General features: G+C 36.4%; 1 protein-coding gene across 8 annotated transcripts in view; it reads left to right on the top strand.

Moving 5' to 3' along the window:
* The window catches only part of IQCM (IQ motif containing M), a 428,712-nt gene that overhangs the window by 60,986 nt on the left and 349,735 nt on the right, over window positions 1-17,991 (top strand). For 7 of the 8 annotated variants that reach the window (XM_072773567.1, XM_072773568.1, XM_072773561.1 and 4 more), the window contains 4 exons: window positions 940-1,045; window positions 1,604-1,689; window positions 10,053-10,135; window positions 11,958-12,225. In XM_072773567.1, coding sequence (XP_072629668.1) covers window positions 1,671-1,689; window positions 10,053-10,135; window positions 11,958-12,225 — 370 coding nt within the window. In that variant the 5' untranslated portion in view covers window positions 940-1,045; window positions 1,604-1,670. Of the gene's footprint in view, window positions 1-939; window positions 1,046-1,603; window positions 1,690-10,052; window positions 10,136-11,957; window positions 12,226-17,991 lie in introns of those variants that run through there. The other variant, XM_072773569.1, reaches the window with a different exon arrangement.

The raw sequence follows: 17,991 nt of genomic DNA, 5'->3' as shown, positions 1-17,991 counted from the left end.
TTTTCTTCTTATATTTAAATGGAATGACAGTAATTAAGCCAGACTAGAAGATGAGTTCTGATTATTAATTGCTAAGGGAGAGGTGCAGTATTTTAATTTGTCCCAGTTCCTTTGTAGAACTAGGGAGATGAGGTACATGGTCTGTGCTCTTGCCCATGGTATAATGCTGACAATTTGAGAATTAATCATTTTTGGATGTTCCAGATTTGTTATTTTGAAACCGTAACTATAATATTTTTCCCCCTCTGGTTAGAAACTGAGGAAAAGTGTTGTAGCCTTCATCTAATAGCTTGTGGCTATAGAGTCATGACTTCCATAGGCCCATGGTGGCTTGTGGATTATCTCAAATAAGCCCCAAATTATTTAACAGGTCTTGAATGCTTCACCACAGTTTGATGCTCTAGTCAGCTAACTGAAATTATACGTAGACTTTTAGAACAAGAGGCTCCATGAGGCTCTGTAAAGCATTTAATATTGCTATTTCTAATTATAAAGCAATGTGAGCACACAGTAGTATGCACCGGTGTAACTGACTCCCTGGCTGTAGAGGCAACATTTGATGCATTTTGGATAATCCTTTGGAAGTAATGATAATTTCAAATGTAGGAATAAGGGCTCAGCTCAATAAACACATTAATCAGCCCTTTATTGAGTACCTCCAGAATGTGATGCACTGAGCTGGGAACCCTGAAAGTCAAGGCAAAAGGCAGGAGTTTGCTCTTCCAGCTGAACATTTGAATCTTTGGGGAAGGCTAAAAAATGCAGATGCCTCCATCCCACTCTAGACTGATATATTTTTAATCCCTTCCCACCAGGCAATTCTAATAGACAGTCAGGTTTGAGGAGCCCCTGGTATGAAGTATAGTTTGGTTTTCAGGGCACTTGAAGTTTAATTGGGAATATAGGACTTCTGTTGATATCTATCACTCTGTTTTTTAGCTCCTCACACAGAAGTATATGATAAGTTTCAAGTGAGAAGCATGGACAACATAACTACTGTGTTTACAAGAACAGATCCCTAGAGGCCGGGGTGATCATGAAGGAGGTAGGATTTGAACCTATGCTGTAAGGATGGGTAGGACATATATTAAAAAAAAAAGTTTGAAAACAGAGCAGTCTGAGTAGGAGGCTAGCATCAACCTAAACTCAAGTGTGTAAGTTCAAGGCAAGGATGTGTAAGGTATGTGCCCAGTATTAACTGGATATTATTTGGAAAATAGTAAGAAATCAGAGGGACCTGCCTAGGGAGTTGCACACAAATATGTGGATTTGAGTTCTGTATATGACACTAAATAACATCTTACATTGACAAGTTGTTTCACATCTCTGAGTTCTGGTTTCCACATTTGCCAAATAGTTCCTGTCAGGTTGTTCAGAACCAGTAATGTAATATGTATATAAACACTTGGTAAACTACAGAGCCCCATTCAGTGGTGGCTGTTGTTATTAGTCTCTTTTGGAGAGGCAGGCATTAAAGATTTTAGAGGAGAAGAGAGATGTATAAAAAGTGTTAATAATTCATCCAGTTTTTTTTTCTGAGTGAGTGAAAAAGCTAAAAATAAATATTTATCATGAATACATTATTTAATGTAATTGTGTTTAGGGACTTGGAGCCCAACTTTCAAAAAAGAAGATCACCCTAACTTCCCATCTTGATTGCTGCAGAGGCTATGTCTGATAAAGCAGAATGTGAGTATCACACTTCCGTGATGACTCAGTGCATAATGCGTGATAATCCAACAGCTTTGAGGAAACTTTTAATTATTAATCCTAGGAACACTACTGTTATTGGTGTACCTTGTAAGAATTCATCTCATTCCTTTTATTTAAATATAACCAACTTTTGAGATATCTATAGCAACTTTTAATTTAGTGTCCTGTCCAATATGGTATCTACTAGCCACATATGGCTATTCAGTGCTTGGAGTGTTACCAGTGAAACTAAAGAACCATTTAATTTTAATTCATTTTAATTTCAATACAAAACTGATAATTCAGTTATTGGAAAACTTTTAACCATATTTGGAGCAACTTGAGTATGTGAATATATTTTTGCAAGTGGATAGTATAGAAAATCTAAATACAGATTGAGTATTTTTGATTAAAGGCCAGCATCTGAATTGAGAGGTGTATAAATGCAAAATACACACAAGATTTTGAAAATTATCTCATTAATTTTTAATATTGGTTAATGTTGAAATGATAATATTTGGATATAGTTTAAATAAAATCTATAGCAATTGGTCACTATGTGTTATTAAAATTAACTTCATCTCTTTTCACTTTTAAAAAATATGACTACTAGAAAATTTTAAATTACGTATGTGGCTCACATTGTATTTCTTACAGAGCTGATCTAGACTTGGGAACCCTTCAGGTAATCTTGAATTTAGGCTTTGATAGCCTGATTGAGAAACATAGAGTGCTGCATAGAGGGTTGGGATTTCTGGTTAAACAACTTTCCTTTGGCTCTTGTGACCCCAGGAAGTATATGGTACAGTCCAGCAGGCGTCTATTCTAGGCTCCACGTGGATTACTGTAACTCTCGATTTGGATAACACAGCACATTTTTAGATGGAAAGGGCAGAAAGGGAAGAAGATCCATAAAGTGGAGGAGGAATGTTCTCTAGTTCCATTTTGCCTTTGGGTCATGCCCACAATTACGTAAATTATATTTGAAGACTTGATATTGAGAGCTGAGAATTCCTCTGTGTCTCCTTAGCAACCAAATCCCACTCTGAGGAAGATTAACATAGAGATTTTTTTTTTCTTTTTTTGAGGGGAGCTGCACTGTAAAATCTCCCTGAGGTAGGCAGGAAACCTATTAATCACTTACTGTTACAAAGGCAATAAACGACTTTTCTAAAGAAGGAATAAAGAAAGTGGGGAAGTGAGGAAAACTGGAAGAGACAGCTCAACAGAATGCTGTTACCTTGGAACTAAAGAGTTGGATCTTAATGAAAAATGTGTTGTGGAATGATCAGATGGTTGAATATAGGTTTTAGGAGATGAAGGCCATATGCCACTTGGAATTTGGGTTTCACTTGGTTTTTGAACTTTTTGAAAAGAAATTAGACAAATTATATTTTTCTCACTTATATGTAATGAAATTGAGTATAAACTATTTTAGTTGAGATTTCTCTTCAAGGGCTTCACTTCACTTCCTAGTTTCCACAACTCTTTGCCCTGGAAAGAATTAAACCACCTTCCAGCTTCCCTCTTCTGCACCTCATCCCCAAGCTTCTCCCCTCTCCTAACCTAACCCTGCCCTTCCTCTGAACCTACTTTTAGAAGGAGATCTTTCGGCACAGACAGTAATATTCAATCCTTTGTTAATTTGCTTTTTAATGATTTGCTGTGTGTTTGTTATTTTTAGCCAAGGAGTATTTCCTTTTTTTTTTTTTTTTAAGATTTTATTTATTAATTCATGAGAGACACAGAGAAAGAGAGAGAGAGAGAGAGAGGCAGAGACACAGGCAGAGGGAGAAGCAGGCTCCATGCAGGGAGTCTCATGTGGGACTCAATCCTGGGTGTCCGGGATCATGCCCTGGGCCGAAGACAGGCGCTAAACTGCTGAGCCACCCAGGGATTCCCTCCAAGGAGTATTTCTGACAAAATTTAGGAATATCTCAAATATGTTAAACAGAACAAAACAGGTCTGAGCTATTCTGATTGAAAGAAGGAAGAGCCCTGAACGCACATGAAATTGATGAAGCACAGTTTTAAAACCACTACCTTAGTCTGGATTTGATTCAGTTTTATTTTCTTGGGATATTTCTGTTTTAAACCTTATCTCTAATAATACAATGCGAAGTCTTATATCTTTAAGGGGAAATTCATGCATTAGTGGGCTGGCAGTAGAGGGTTTTGGTGACTTACATTGGCCTCTGTCATAGCGTATGTATCATGCTGAATGCCACAGCATTTATTTACAATTGTTTTCCTGGCATTAGGCTCTAAGTACCTGGAAGGTGGGGAGACCTAATGCCCTATTTATTTCAGCACATTTAGCACCAAGTTCAGCACCTTTAGCATCTGGGACTTAGTAGGTGCTTAATGAACATATACTAAACTAAATCTCATGATTTAATATGGATTTTCTAACACCTGTGAAATCAAACACACAGGCACTTACTTTGACTGTATAGGCAAAGAAGGCCTTAGCAGTGTAGCCGTACATTTTTGTTCGGGATAACTTCTTAGTAAATTTTTGTGAGGTCTCTGAAGAATGCAGCCTGTTTGTAGGAAGGATAGAAAGCCTCTTAGTAAGGCCAGTTATTTTTGTTAGGGTTATTAAAAATACATGTTTGTAAGTCCCAAGGTCTTTCTAGGGAAGAAAAAATTTGCTCAGTGATATAATCAAGAAATAGCCAATGGCTTATTCCTTGTTATAGCTTCCATAATTAGGTCTTCTTCTGGTGTCTTCACTTCAGAGATTTACTAGAACAATTACACAGAACCTCTAAAGGATTAAGAGAAATCTGAAGTTTTATGAACTACCAATCATAATACCATTAAACTGATGATATACGAAGAGTATTTTCTTAAAAATATAAAACAAATGTGAGAAAATATTTTAGGCTAGTGAAATTGTTTGGCATTAGAAATTCATTATCTTTCCCCACGGAAATGTTAATATTTGCACTCATGTTTTATGTAAGTAGTATAAGTATTTCAATCTCTTCATGAACTTTATCATAAAATAGTTGTTGTTGCTTTTAATGATTTTTTATTGCTTTGGGGGGTTTAGTCACTTGAAGAATCCAAAGTATAATGAATTTTATTATTTGCAAATCTATTAATTAATTAGTTTTGGATAAAAAGAACTATAATAAGACCAGATTTATTCAAAACAATTTAGAAAGTTGAAATTTATCTTTGTGCTACTGAAGAAATGAAGATTGACTAATGAGATTAATTATATAAACATGGTTAGAGAAAAGTTTAGCTCAATGATAGTAATAATACAATAACTGCAGTAATAATTGCTCATATTTATTGAAAGCTTTTTATGTGCCAGGCGCTGTGCTAAGTGCTTTGTAACTAAGTCCAATTGAATCCTCACAACTCTGTGCAAGATATACTGTTATTATTATCCTCATCTTACAAATAAGAAAATGAAGGCTTAAGACAATAAAATAAGATTCATGAGGAAATTGTAATTCAAGACCAAAACAGTGTGACTCAGGAATGAGGGCTCTTAAAAGTCATTCTACATGCTATGGATACATATTTACAAATCAATAAAGCCTTAATTATAGATTTTTTAAGAGGAGCAGACCTTGACAACTTCTTAATAATTGAAGTTCCAGTGTGCACTCGAATATCTAAAAGCTGCATGCTTGTATACTTATCATGAACAAAGAAACAGAAACCTCAAAGATTAACTGGATGGATTTTTAACATCAAAGTTGTTTAATTTCTCCTAACTCTAGACTCTTTTGTTGAATATATATATATATATATATATATATATATATATATATATATTCAATTCAAATTATAAAAATAATGTACATTATCTTTGCCTTTTTTTTCTTTTCTGGGACAAACTGGCACCAGCCATTTGCCTTTCCTAAGGCACTGAGATATGAATTTTCTTGTGCAACCTTGAGAATTTAACTTTTTGGTTCAAAGGCTAATTTTTAGTTACAGGAGAAAATCAGAACAGCTGCCTCAGCATCTTAAATGCCAGTGAAGCTTGGGTTTAAATGCCAACTTGGAGTCAGTGTGTCAACATGCCTTCAGTTGGAGCCATTTTAGGATCTGTAAGAAATTGCTCTCTTCTGGTGGTGGCTGCCTTTCTCTGCCCCTTGAAGAACAATCCCAGGCCTTGTCCTATTCAAGCACTTCATAGCTTGACTGTATAGGTTCACTGTGGTAGTCCCTAGAGGAGTCAGAAACTTTCTGGTTCCAAGAGGGCCATTATGATTGTCAGAGTGTATACCAGCTCCTGCAGTTCACAAATGACAGGTGGCTCTTGGTGATGGGGAAAATCAGACACACTGGTCATCCAAGAGCCCAGATAGAAGTAAAATGCTGTCTTGGGAATTTAATTCCTCTAAGGCCAGTTAAAGAAGGGAAAATCAGAACAACTTTTTCAGCCCACTAAATTATAGTGAGGGCTCAGGATTGGCAGTTTGAACTGTTTGGGCTGCTGTAACAAAATGTCATAATCTTAGTGGCTTATAAGCAAAAGAAATCTATTTCTCACAGGTCTGGAGACTGAGAAGTGCAAGATAATTGTGCCAGTAGATTTGGTGTCTGGTGAGGCCTGATTCCTCACTGATGGATGTCTTCTCACTGTAGGTTCATAGGGTAGAAGGGACCGTCTAGCTCTCTGGAGGCTTCTTTAACAGGGCATGAGGGTGGAGCCCTTATGACCTAATCACTTTCCAAAAAACCCTCTTCCTAATACCATCATACCGGGCATTAGGTTTCAACATATGAATTTTGGGAGAATATGTATCTTCAGTCCATAGCAGAAAGTGGTGATGAAATGCAAGTATTTCACTAGAGTGACCAGGCAAATCTCAGAGGAGTTTCCAGTACTCACAAGGAGTAAGTACATGGCATTAGGAAAAGCAGCAGATATGTAAAAAAATGCAGGAAGCAGCTTGGGAGACCAGCTCCTGTGTGGGCTTCCAGCACGGCTGACTTTGGAAGGTATTCAGGCCCTCTTCGTGTCAGAGCTTTGCCTATAAATGAAGACTAGATCATTCGGAATGAAGACATGGTAGTTTTTATAAGGCTACATTTTCACCAAAAACCAATGACTTAATCATTTCATATATGAATAAGTTGTATTGTTTATCATGTGTATGACACACGGCAATACTGTAAGTATAAGTAATTCTAAGGGAAGTAGTCAGAAGAAGGGAATCAAAGAAGGAAAGATTGTCATGAGAGGAAGAAACAGTGGAGAGATTTTGGCATCACACCTCAGAGTACATTATTGCTTTTTCTCTGGGGAGTACATGGTCTGGTTAGAAGCCCCTCAAAGTAGATTTAGATTTTAGTTGAAATCTGATGAAAGAGACAGTTTTAATTCCTGAACTCCTGTCTCTTCCATGTGAGGACCGTGCATCATATGGCTCTGAGTCGTGACTTTATATGAACCATTTTATGATTGACGTGTGACTTTGTGCTCTGATCTATACAAGGAACATGTATACTTCTTGAAGCACGTGCATGAAATCTTGACAAGTATTTTTTTATTAGAGGGAAGAAAAAAATCCACCAATCTATATCCTTAGAAATATGTAGATAGCTCTGAATGTGGGGAGAAACAGTGGCAAGTGTGGGCGGACAGGGAGATTTGGGTTTGTCAATGACTTACATACTTTCCATAGGTAAGAGTGGAAGGAAGGAAGAAGCTTGGGAGCAAGAAAAGGTGTTTTTTTCCAGAATGATTGCAGAGCAGCAATTCCAGTGCCCAGTGATGGAACATCTTAGTAGAGGCTTTTTCTCCTAATCCAGCATTTTAAGGGATGGTGGGGGGGGGGGGGGGCGTTGGGGTCCAGTTATCTCTCCTTTTTTGCCAGGGTGTTCCCTAGGCTTCAGTCTTCAGGATGGCATAGCCCCAAAGTAACAGCTGCTTGTGACTCCCGAGTCTACATGGAGAAAAGCCAGTGGAAATTTTGTGAAGGAATGAAGAGAGAACTTGTCCCCAGTATTTTGTTATGAAAATTTCAAAGATACAGCAAGCTGGACAGAATTTTAAATTAACACCCACAGACCTACCACCCAGTTCTTACCATGAATATTTTACTGTATTTGACTTATTTCCTATGTATCCATCAATATGCGTATCATTAGTCAAAATTCATGTTTGTACTTTTCTTCTATTGATATAAAATGTATGACAACAAAATGCCAAAATCTTAGGTATATATTCACTGAGTAATGATAATTATATATGCCTGTGTGAACCACTGTGCATCAAAATATGGAACATTATCATTACTCCAGAAATTTCCTTCATGTCCCTTCTCACTCATCTATACCATCCCTGACCAGAAAAATCACATTTCTTTTCTATCTCCAATATATTAGCTGTGTTTGCACTAGAACTTCATATAAGTGGAAGCATAAAGCATTATGTTGATGTTTGTGTCTGTAAGGATGCTTACTTTGTATAATAATTTTAAAATTCATCCATGTTGTGTATGTCAGTAGCTTGATTCTTTTTTATTGGTGAGTGGTATTTCATTTGTGAATATACCACAGTTAGTTTGCTCTTCTCTTGTTGATACACATCTTGGCTATTTCCAATTTAGAACTATTATGCATAAAGCTTCTATGAGCATTTCTGTACAACTCTTTTATAAATGTATGTTTCATTCTCTTTGATAATTACTAGGAGTGGGATTGCAAGATCACAGGATAGGTGTCTATTAATTTTTTAAGAAATTGCTATAATTTTTCCAAACCGATTATCTTGTTTTGCATTTCTACCAGTGACATGTGAGTGTTCCAATTGCTCCACACTGTCATCAATATTGGGTGTTATCAGTGTTTTAAATTTTAGCCATTCTGGTGGGTATGTGATGGTATCTGCTATGAGAATCTGAATGTTTGGGTGTCCCCTCCCAAATTGGAATGTTGAAATTCCAAACCCCAAAGGTGATGGTATTAGGAGGTAGGGCCTTTGGGAGATGAGTAGGTCATAAGACTGGAACCCTTATCAAAGGGATTAGTGCTCTTATAGGAGGGTCCCAGAGAGTTCCCTAGTCTCTTCTACCATGTGAGGATACAACTAGATGCCTGGAACCTGAGACAGGGCCATCATCTGACCATGCTGGTGTCCGGATCCTGCACTTCTAGCCTCCAGAACTGTGAGAAATAAATGTCCGTTTCTAAGTCCCCAGCCTGTGGTGTTTTGTTATAGCAGCCCAAATGGACTAAGACAGTATCTCATTATGGTTTTGATTTCCATGAAGATGAATTTTTAACTTATTTTTATTTTTTTAAGATTTTATTTATTTATTTGAGAGTGAGAAAGAGAGCATGAGCAGGGATGAGGAGGAGCAGAGGGTGAGGGACAAGCAGACTCCCTGCTGGGCAGGGAGCCCAATGCATGACTTGATCCCAGGACCCTGAAATCATGACCTGAACCGAAGGCAGACACCTCACTGACTGAGCTACCCAGACACCCAAGACAAAATTTTTAATTGCTTAAAATTTGAGAAGGTGAAAAGAAGAGAGAAAATCTTGGTCCTTAGAATATTAAAGGAGATAGAGTTATAGGAATGGGAGGCATACTGGCCAAACTGAAGAGCCAATTTGAATCAATAATTTGGTAATCTATTTAAATTTTACTGAATCCAGGTTAAGGAGAGGAAGCAAAGAACACTTATAAATGTCAGAATCAACTAATAATGAAATACTTGAGGAGAAAAACCTAGACAAGAGTAAATGAGAATGATGTAGTCTATGCTATAGAATTTTATATGTGGCTCTGGATAAAAAGAATAAGAATCATAAGAAAATATAAATGAGATAAGAATTAGTATAATGTTACCCACTTGAGTATTTTTTATTTCAAAGCTATTCCTACCTAAGGAACCTATTGAGTTTATTTTGCAGTTATAAGTTTAACAACCAGTTTTAAGGTAAATATTCATAAAGAAATAAATGTACAGCCATGTGAATTAGTCATCAGGTATATAAAACACACTTAGATTTGTTCATTTTTGTGCTCAAGTCATGTTATATCTTCTGTATAGTAACATTTAAAGAACTTTAAGAGGTAAATGGGATTTTGATTTTGTGTACTTTATTTGGTTCCCCTAGACTTTAATAAATAAGCATGATCTACATTAGCACTCTCACTGTTGCAGGCTGATGTGTCTTAAAGTAAAATATTACATTGAAGGAGCATAACATGAACTTCTTTTGCATCCATTAACATCTACTTGTAACACTTACCTTTTATAATGTCCTGCAAAATTCATCACTGCCCAAATTTTAATCTCATAGTTTTGCCATTTGTGATTAAGAAATTATACTAACTACATTAAAAAATAAAACATTTTGTGTTTATCTCTTAGGTCCTATATTAGAGATCACCAGACAAGATTTTTTTCAAGAAGCAAAAACTCTCATTGCCCAACATTATGAGAAAATAAATGAGGTTAATGCTTTGCATTTATTTAACTTATTTTTTAGGAAACTAATAACTATTTTTGTATATGACAATGATTGTTCCAAATGGTTGCATGAGCCCTAATAGATTGTGAATAGAAGAGAAAATGAAATCTTTACTAGCTATAAAAATGGATTTTAGATTGCATTTAAACATAAGATTTTATAGCTATACCTATTATTTAATTACATGCATATTTAATTTGTACATTTAATCCAATTTTAATGTTTTCTTTTGAAGAATTTTAACAGAAAAATTTGAATTACGTATCTCAAATAAATATCCCTCTTTAAACACTATTAGATAAAGCTAAACTAGAAAATATGCTGTGAGCTGTGTCTTTCCCATGCCCCCAGCGTGTTATGCTTCCTTGTATCTCCTTACATATCACTTTGCATATGTAAGGAGCCCTTCACTAGTCTGATCTGTCCCCAAGGGCAGTGACTCTCTTTTTGACTATTGTGTCTGCAGCAACAAGCTTTGTGGCTGGCTCAATAAATATTTGCTGAATGGCATAGATTTGGAAGGTGAGAAGGAATATAAGGGAATGGGTCAGCAAAGAGGAGAGTCAACACAGGCTGAAATTTTAGAGGAAAGCATCTGCAGAGGAGATGGGAAATTTGGGTGACCATCAGCTATTGTGACAAATGAGTCTTTGAGGAGACAAGTGAGGGAAAGGAATCTTAGGATGGCTTCCTGTGTGCCACACTATACTATCCCCTTTTGAACATTTTTTTTAAACTGAATTTTAGATAATGATTTTAAATATTTTTCAAAGCTGTGTAGGGGAGAGGGATTATAATTGTTACATATGTTTCATTTGAATGGTCTTCTATAATGAGACTGATAATAGGTGGTTTTAATTTTATAATCAACATTGTTAACACTTTAATTTTTTTCCTCTAACCGATTGAAAATAATTTTAAATTATATTGATTTCACTAGTAGGCACATGGGATGAAAACTTCAGTCTAAAGAGTTAGATAGATGTACTTTAGAACCTTGATTTTTTTAAAGAATTTTACTCTTCCATCTTTGATTGCTCGGCAAAACATAGTACTAGCATATTAAAGCCTACTTATTGGTGTCAGTTGGCAATAATTTGAATTTGTCTAACCTTTTTTTTTTTTTTTGGAGGGGAGTGATAAGGGCAGGAAATTATAACTCTATCTATAGGTCAAAAGAATGACTAGAATAGAAAAATTATAATTGTTTGGATAATTACCTGTCAGAGACCTGGAACTGAGTTATTTTTCTATCGTTCAAGGTAGTCAAAATTAAGAAGGAATTAAGTGATTGAAAGGATCTGAAATACATATCTGATTATTGATATCTTTTTCTTGAGAACCTACTTCTGTATATGAGCTGTAATTTCTTACATTTAACAAAGAAGTTTGAGAGTTAGCATTTTATGGACAGTTGAAAATTCTTAAAAGATGCTTGAAAATTATTAAATTCTTCTATGCCTACCATTTGAAAACTTCTCTTTTAAAATAGACTTTAAGCTGCATTTGAAAATATCACATGTGAGTAGAAAATTACTATTGAAGAATTTCCTTTTTTTTTTTTTTTTGAAGTGGCATATAGCCCTTATTCTTGTTAAGGGCTTTTGAAGAACTATAAAGGATAACATCTGCTCTGTTTACCGCCATGTGCTTTATAGTAAATATCTTATATAGTAAGGTACTTTGTAAAATGCATTTATTGGATATAATTTTATTAACTTATTAATAAAATGTATTATATAATTTTATTATATGATTAATATTAAAATTAAATTTTATCAAATTTATTTCTGTTTTACTCACAGAATAAAGTTCAAGGTACTTCTATAAATGTTTTTAAAAATAAACATCAAAAACCAAAATCTGCCAAATTCATACCTTTGGTGATTAAAAAAAAGGAAACACCTGATATGGTTCAAGAACTTCAGACAGCACACAAAAATATTTGTTTTCCCAAACACCTGTTCAAAAGTGAGCATTTTAAGGAACCCTCACAGGGAACTTCTTTCAAGGAGCCATATATTTTTAGCGTAAAGGAAAAATTCAAAGACTCTATGGATATAATTGCAAAAGGTAAGTGTTTAGTGTAGCAAAGAAGTTCAACAAACCAACAGGCAAAACCTTTTGCTTCAGGTGTGCTTTTAATGGAATTTCCTTGTTGGAACCAAAGCTCACACTTTAAATCTTAGCAATGGAAGGTGAGGAGGTATGATTAAAAGAGTTACTAAGCTCTGGGGCCACCCGAAATTAAGACGAAAGTACACTAATGGGAAAGAGAAATTTATTGGGACAAAATTGGTTAGCCACATCTTCCAACAGAAAGATATTTCTTATAATATAAGAACCTCAGACTATGTAATTCACAGTTAATAAAACAGTTAGAGGTTTATGGATTTGAATTCTATTGTTGAGCAGGGTACATAGGGTAGGCAAACTCTGAGTCTGTTCCCCCAAAACCCCAGGGATTTTCCTTTAAGACAAATTACAGTGAAGGTTTATTTTCCATCAGGAACTTGGTTAAGATGGAACCTGGAAGTCTATTTACACAAAATGATACTGTTTTCCTGAGACTAGTGGCTGAAATGAATGCCTTTTTAAGACACATTTCTGTTTAAGCCTTCATAACTTCATCTCCATTATTCCTCTTTTGTTATTTCTTGTTATGTTATTTTTTCATGGGAATTTTTTTTCATCCAATGAGTGCCTTCTCTGTGGTAGACACCACATAGGAGCTGGAGAAACAAAGATGAAAAGGCTCATAGAGTAATGGTGGGGATGAATGCCTGGGAGACGGTGAGGGAGGGGTTTACAGAAGCATTTCTCAAAATGCAGTCTTCTGAACATTAGTTTTGAGGGAGTCACTTCAGCAAAAAGCATCTCTGGTTCATTAAGTTTTAAAAAGTACATTTCCTGGTTGAGATACATATTGAGCATTAATATATTGAAAATTCTGTGATATGCTGCAGAAAAGAACTCTGCTGTTTTTAACCCGGCTATCACCAATTCATTTGAGCAAAGATTTTCTAAAGAAAGAGATTGAAGTTTCTAGACTGGAAAACTGGGTAGATAGATAACATTTTGAGATCTGAAGTCAGAGGGATAAATGGATTTTAGGCAAGTGAAGAAGGGGATGGGAAAGACAATGAATTCAGTTTTAGATCAGCTAAGTAGATACATAGAGGGAGACAGTCATTAAGAAGTTGGAATTGGAGATCTGGCAGTTAAGAGAGAGAGAGGTGAAGATTGAAGATTGATGTTGGGGGGGTCACTGCCATGCCATAATTTTGGGGGTCATGCATTTGTTCAACCAGCATTTATTTATTATGTGAGATGTATGGAGACAAAAGATATGCTACTTGCCCTCAAGAAGTTCAAACTTGATATATGTAATTTGTATGTGGTTGGATGAAGAAGGATAAATAGACAATTACAAAATAGTGTGACCCATAATGTAATAAAAACAAGCTCTACTGCTTTGGAATCAATAGGAAGGATACCTAATTCAGATATAGTAATAGGGGGAGAGTTGGCCTCTCAGTGGTGCAGTGGTTGAGCTCTGCTTTTGCCTCAAGCCATGATCCTGGGGTCCTGGGATTGAGTTCAGGAGCCTGCTTCTCCCTCTGCCTTTGTCTGTGGGTTTTTAATGAATAAATGAATAAAATCTTAAAAAAATATAGTAATTAGGGATGGATTCTTCAGAGATTTAAAGACTCTGTACATCTTGAAGGATGAGTAAGTTTACTCAAGAAAGAAAGGTTCTATCTAGTTAGATGGTCTAATCTCTTAGGATAATGGATATCTGAGAAAGTGATTGTGGTGTATCTGCGGGAGCTAAAATGATTTTATGTAACTGAAATGAGCATTGAAGAGTAATTAGAGATGAGACTAGATACCAGAGAACTTTGAATTTTAACCCCAAAACAATAAGACTCATCCAGATGTTTTAATGAAAAGTTGCAGTGATCTCATTGGCATTTTAGAACATTTCTGGTAGCAGAGATGAGGTGTGATGATTTTTTGGAGGCTCAGAGTCTACCAATGAGGGGACTAATTTATATGAGAAAGGATGACTTGAATTAAGGTAGCACCCCCTGGGGACAGAACTGAGGGCAGCATGGAAACAGATGTGTCATATTAAAGGGTTGGAGATGCATCTTATGTAATGGTAAAACTGCCACCAGCAACCAGTTGGAATTTAGACCATGTACCTACTAAGCTTTGTTGTTCTAGGTGGTGAAGTTGGGAAATAGCGTTTATTGAAGTATGTTAGTGGTTTTGGATGCCTTTGGGGAGTTATATAAAAAAGAGACAAACTAACAAAAGTATTGGCTGGTTTGCAAGCAGAAATGAAAGGGTGTAGAGCAATACCAGGTATCTGGGTGCTCGGTTTTGAGAAAATGCCTAAAATTTATCATTGCAGCAAGAATCAGATTAAGAGTATGTTCTTCCTAACCCAGCCCATTATCTTAGATCACCCCCAGGCACTTACCATTAAATTGAAAGACTAAGGGAAGGGGTAAAGAAGAGAAGATACAAAGAGATTGTAAAACTATGCTTAAAAAAAAAAAAAAGAACTTGGGATGTGGTTATTGTCATGAAGAATTAATTAGAAGAAAATAGATTAAAAAATCTACCAAACATTTTAGAGAATTTTTATTGCTGAAGAAACCATGAACCTTGATTTAACTGAATGTTCAAAAGTAAAATATGTGGCCTTATTTGGAGGTGACCCACAAAAGTTGTACAGTCCCCGAGGAGGATAATAGCAAGATGTGGCCAACAAGCCAGGAAAACACTTACCAGAGTGGATCCAGGGGCCCCCCAAAATGGATAAGGGAGTGTACTCCCAGAACAGAATCACTGTATACTCAAAGAACTGCCCCATCTCCAGGGTAGGGGGCTTCTCAGTGACTCCCCAGCAGATTTTATAACTTCTTTGGCATGGTGATTGCTGTGTGTCTTCTCTTTTTTGCTTTCACTAATGGAGTTTTTACTGAAGCTATCCTATACCTGCCCCTATTCCTGGATGTTGTATGTTTCTGAGGAAAGGTGGAAATATTTTTTTTTATGTTTGGTACACATTATTACCAGACCACAGTGAGCCACACCTGGACCTGGTGGAAAAGACTGCAAACAGCCAGAGATCCTGGACTCTTAGCTGGATGTAGTACTTTGCTTCAACTTTAGGTTATCTTTTTTGGGGAGAGGAAGAGTGTGATTTGTCAGGGAATAAGAATGGATAGATATTTGATGTCCAAAAGGGCAGTCTGTGACAGGGATTGGCTAGATGTTTATCAAACTTATTACTTTATCCTTTCTTCTTGGGCACTTGGCTAACATATATTTCTCATGTCCCTTACAATTAGGCAGAGCTATGTGACTGGAATCCAGCTCAGTGGATTATAGCTGGAAGTGATGCCCATCCAAAAAATGTCTTTTGTTCTCCTCCTAACATGGTTCCCTACATTTTCAAGTATAAGGACTCTCTTTCATTACTCTTAAAACAACTGCAATTTCACTGATGGGAAAATGGTAAAAGAGTTTTTAATAGACGTTGATTAAATAATTTCTGTTGAGATATTCAGTAAATATACAAACTCAATATGGGAAATGCAAAAGTGAGAAAAATGCTGATGACTTGCTCCTTCATGGAACTTGTAGTCTACCTGCAGAAACAGATATCAATTAAATAATCACTTACATGCAGTTGAGAGTATATGACAAATGAATGGGACCTGGACTGGGGGTCAGCAAAGTCTTTCTAGAGGAAATGACAATTGAGCTAAGCTATGAAAGATGAGGAGGAATTACTTGGTCAAGAAGTTAACTCCTCCTTGGAGTTCTAGGATTGGGATAACCATTTGTAATGGCCCAAAGGAAGGACTCACAGAAGTGATTTCAAAGAAGTACAAAAAGAACAAATGTGGCTGCAGTTCTGAGAAGGAGCAGAAGAGGGGTAAACTATAGCTATCTGAAAAACAGAACCTTGTAGTCAGTGCTGTGCTAGCAAAAGTTTACTCACTAGCTATGGTGGGGAAGAGGGAGGAGGCCTGGTTTATAGGTTTTGCCTGTTTCCATGGTGTAAATACTGTGATGTAACCAATTCAAGCTATCAATGTTACGTCACTGATTACAGAAGTTGGGAAGAGGTGCTCATGGTCTGTTCTGAGAGTTGTGGCAAACACCTTTCATATCTCACTTGAAATCCTCTCAGACTCACTTCTTATTCCAGCTACCACTGTAGAGGCTGCTTCCTTCTCCAGGCTTTCCTGATGCCTTCCTAGCTTGGGACACTAATAGAAATGGGCTCAGCACTGACACATGAGCAATCAGAAAGGGAGGATAAGACTAATGGATAAATGTTTCTTCCTTTCTTTCCCTGGGCAGAAGGGTCTCAGTGACACTCTATAAAGCTTCTCTGATACTGATATCCGATCAGTATCCTGTAGTGATGACCAACTCAAAAAGGACTCTTAGATGAACTTTTTGTTTCTTGCTTTCTTTCTTCCTTAAAATACTCTCTTGTAAATATTTTGATGGTGAGTTGTCAATACTTGCTGAAAGACTGGGTGTGGAGTGTGAGAGAAAGGGAGAGTTGAGGAAGGATGATTCTCTGGCTTTAGACCTGATGAACTGGAAGGTAGAAACTGCCATTTTCTGTGACAGGGAGGAGAGAAACATGCAGTTTTCAATGGGCAGAAGCCTAGAGTTGAGATTTGAAAACATTATGTTTAATATGCCAATTATATATACAAATGAAAATGTCAAATAGGTAATGTGTAATGTAAGTGTGGGCTCAAAGGAAAGAAAGGTTGGGGTCACTCAGGTATAGATCAATATTGTCTAAAAGGAATATAATATGAACCACAAATGTGATTGAGAATTTTCTAGTGGCCACTTTAGAAGATAAAAAGAAACAGATAAGAGGCACCTGGCTGACTCAGTCAAAAGAGCATGTGACTCTTGATCTTGGGGCTGTGAGTTCAAGCCCCACATTGGGTATGGAGATTACTTAAATAAAAAATTAGTGAACTTGGGCAGCCCGGGTGGCTCAGCGGTTTAGCGCTGCCTTCTGCCCAGGGACCCAGGATCAAGTCCCACATCAGGCTCCCTGCATGGAGCCTGCTTCTGTCTCTGCCTCTGTGTGTGTGTGTGTGTGTGTGTGTGTGTGTGTGTCTCATGAATAAATAAATAAAAATCTTTAAAAAAAATACTGAGATTTTAAAAAATTAGTGAACTTAAAAAAATGGGAAAATTAATTTTAATAATAGATTTACTTAACCTAATATATAAAAAATAGCCAATATAAAAATTGTTAGTATTTTACATTTTTTTCATACTAAGTCCCTAAAATCCAGTGTATATTTTAGAAATTATACTAGCCACATTTCAAGTGCACAGTCCACAGTTGGCTAGTGGCTACTGTATTGAACAGTATAGATATCAATTTTATTTACAATTGTAAACTTAGATAAGATCATCTAAAAATAATGTAGATGAGATGAGAAAAAAATCCAAGGACTAAGTCTTGGAGGTTTCCAACATTTAGAGGGGAAGAAGAGGAGTACCCAGCAAAATAAGTGGAAATCAGCTACGGGGAAATCAGGAGTGTGTGAAATATGTTACTCATATTTTTTTGTTTAAATTTTTAAAGATTTATTTATTTAAGAGAGAGAGAGAGATAGAGTATGCCCTTGAAAGCATGTGAGCAGGGAGGGTGGAGGGGCAGAGGTAGAGGGAGAATCTCAACCAGACTTCCAGCTGAGCATGGAGCCCCATGAAACCATGATCCTGAGATCATGACCTGAGACCAAACCAAGAATCAGATGCTTAACCAAC

Source organism: Canis lupus, chromosome 13 (genome assembly GCF_048164855.1).
Source record: "Canis lupus baileyi chromosome 13, mCanLup2.hap1, whole genome shotgun sequence".
NCBI classification, from domain to species: Eukaryota; Metazoa; Chordata; class Mammalia; order Carnivora; family Canidae; genus Canis; species Canis lupus.
This window is presented reverse-complemented; position numbering and strand designations above follow the sequence as displayed.